Here is a 205-nt window from a genome sequence, read left to right as displayed (position 1 = left end):
TGCCCAGTGCCGCCGGATGACTTGGTGCTGTTCCTGTTGCAGGTCAGGGGAGTGGTGGCGAGCGCGGTCGCTGGTGACAGGACATGAAGGTTTCATCCCCAGCAATTACGTTGCCCGAGCTGACTCGCTGGAGACAGAGGAGTGAGTCTGGCTCTTGGTGGCACATCCCGGTGCCGTGGTCCCACATTGTGGCTGGCCCTGCGTC

The 205-nt window shown here is 62.4% G+C and overlaps 1 protein-coding gene across 1 annotated transcript in view; it reads left to right on the top strand.

Annotated features, from left to right (window-relative positions):
* LOC104402536 (tyrosine-protein kinase HCK-like) overlaps positions 1 to 205 on the top strand; it is a gene marked incomplete at its 3' end in the record, with an annotated part of 6888 nt that overhangs the window by 1046 nt on the left and 5637 nt on the right. Inside the window, exon 4 of the mRNA XM_010010436.1 lies at positions 43 to 141. Within this exon, the coding sequence (XP_010008738.1) occupies positions 43 to 141 (99 nt within the window). The remainder of the gene's footprint in view (positions 1 to 42; positions 142 to 205) is intronic.

Source organism: Nestor notabilis, unplaced genomic scaffold (genome assembly GCF_000696875.1).
Source record: "Nestor notabilis isolate BGI_N333 unplaced genomic scaffold, ASM69687v1 scaffold17472, whole genome shotgun sequence".
Classification (NCBI taxonomy): domain Eukaryota; kingdom Metazoa; phylum Chordata; class Aves; order Psittaciformes; family Psittacidae; genus Nestor; species Nestor notabilis.
The sequence above is the reverse complement of the archived record's forward strand: the minus strand, read 5'-3'. Positions and strand labels throughout refer to the sequence as shown.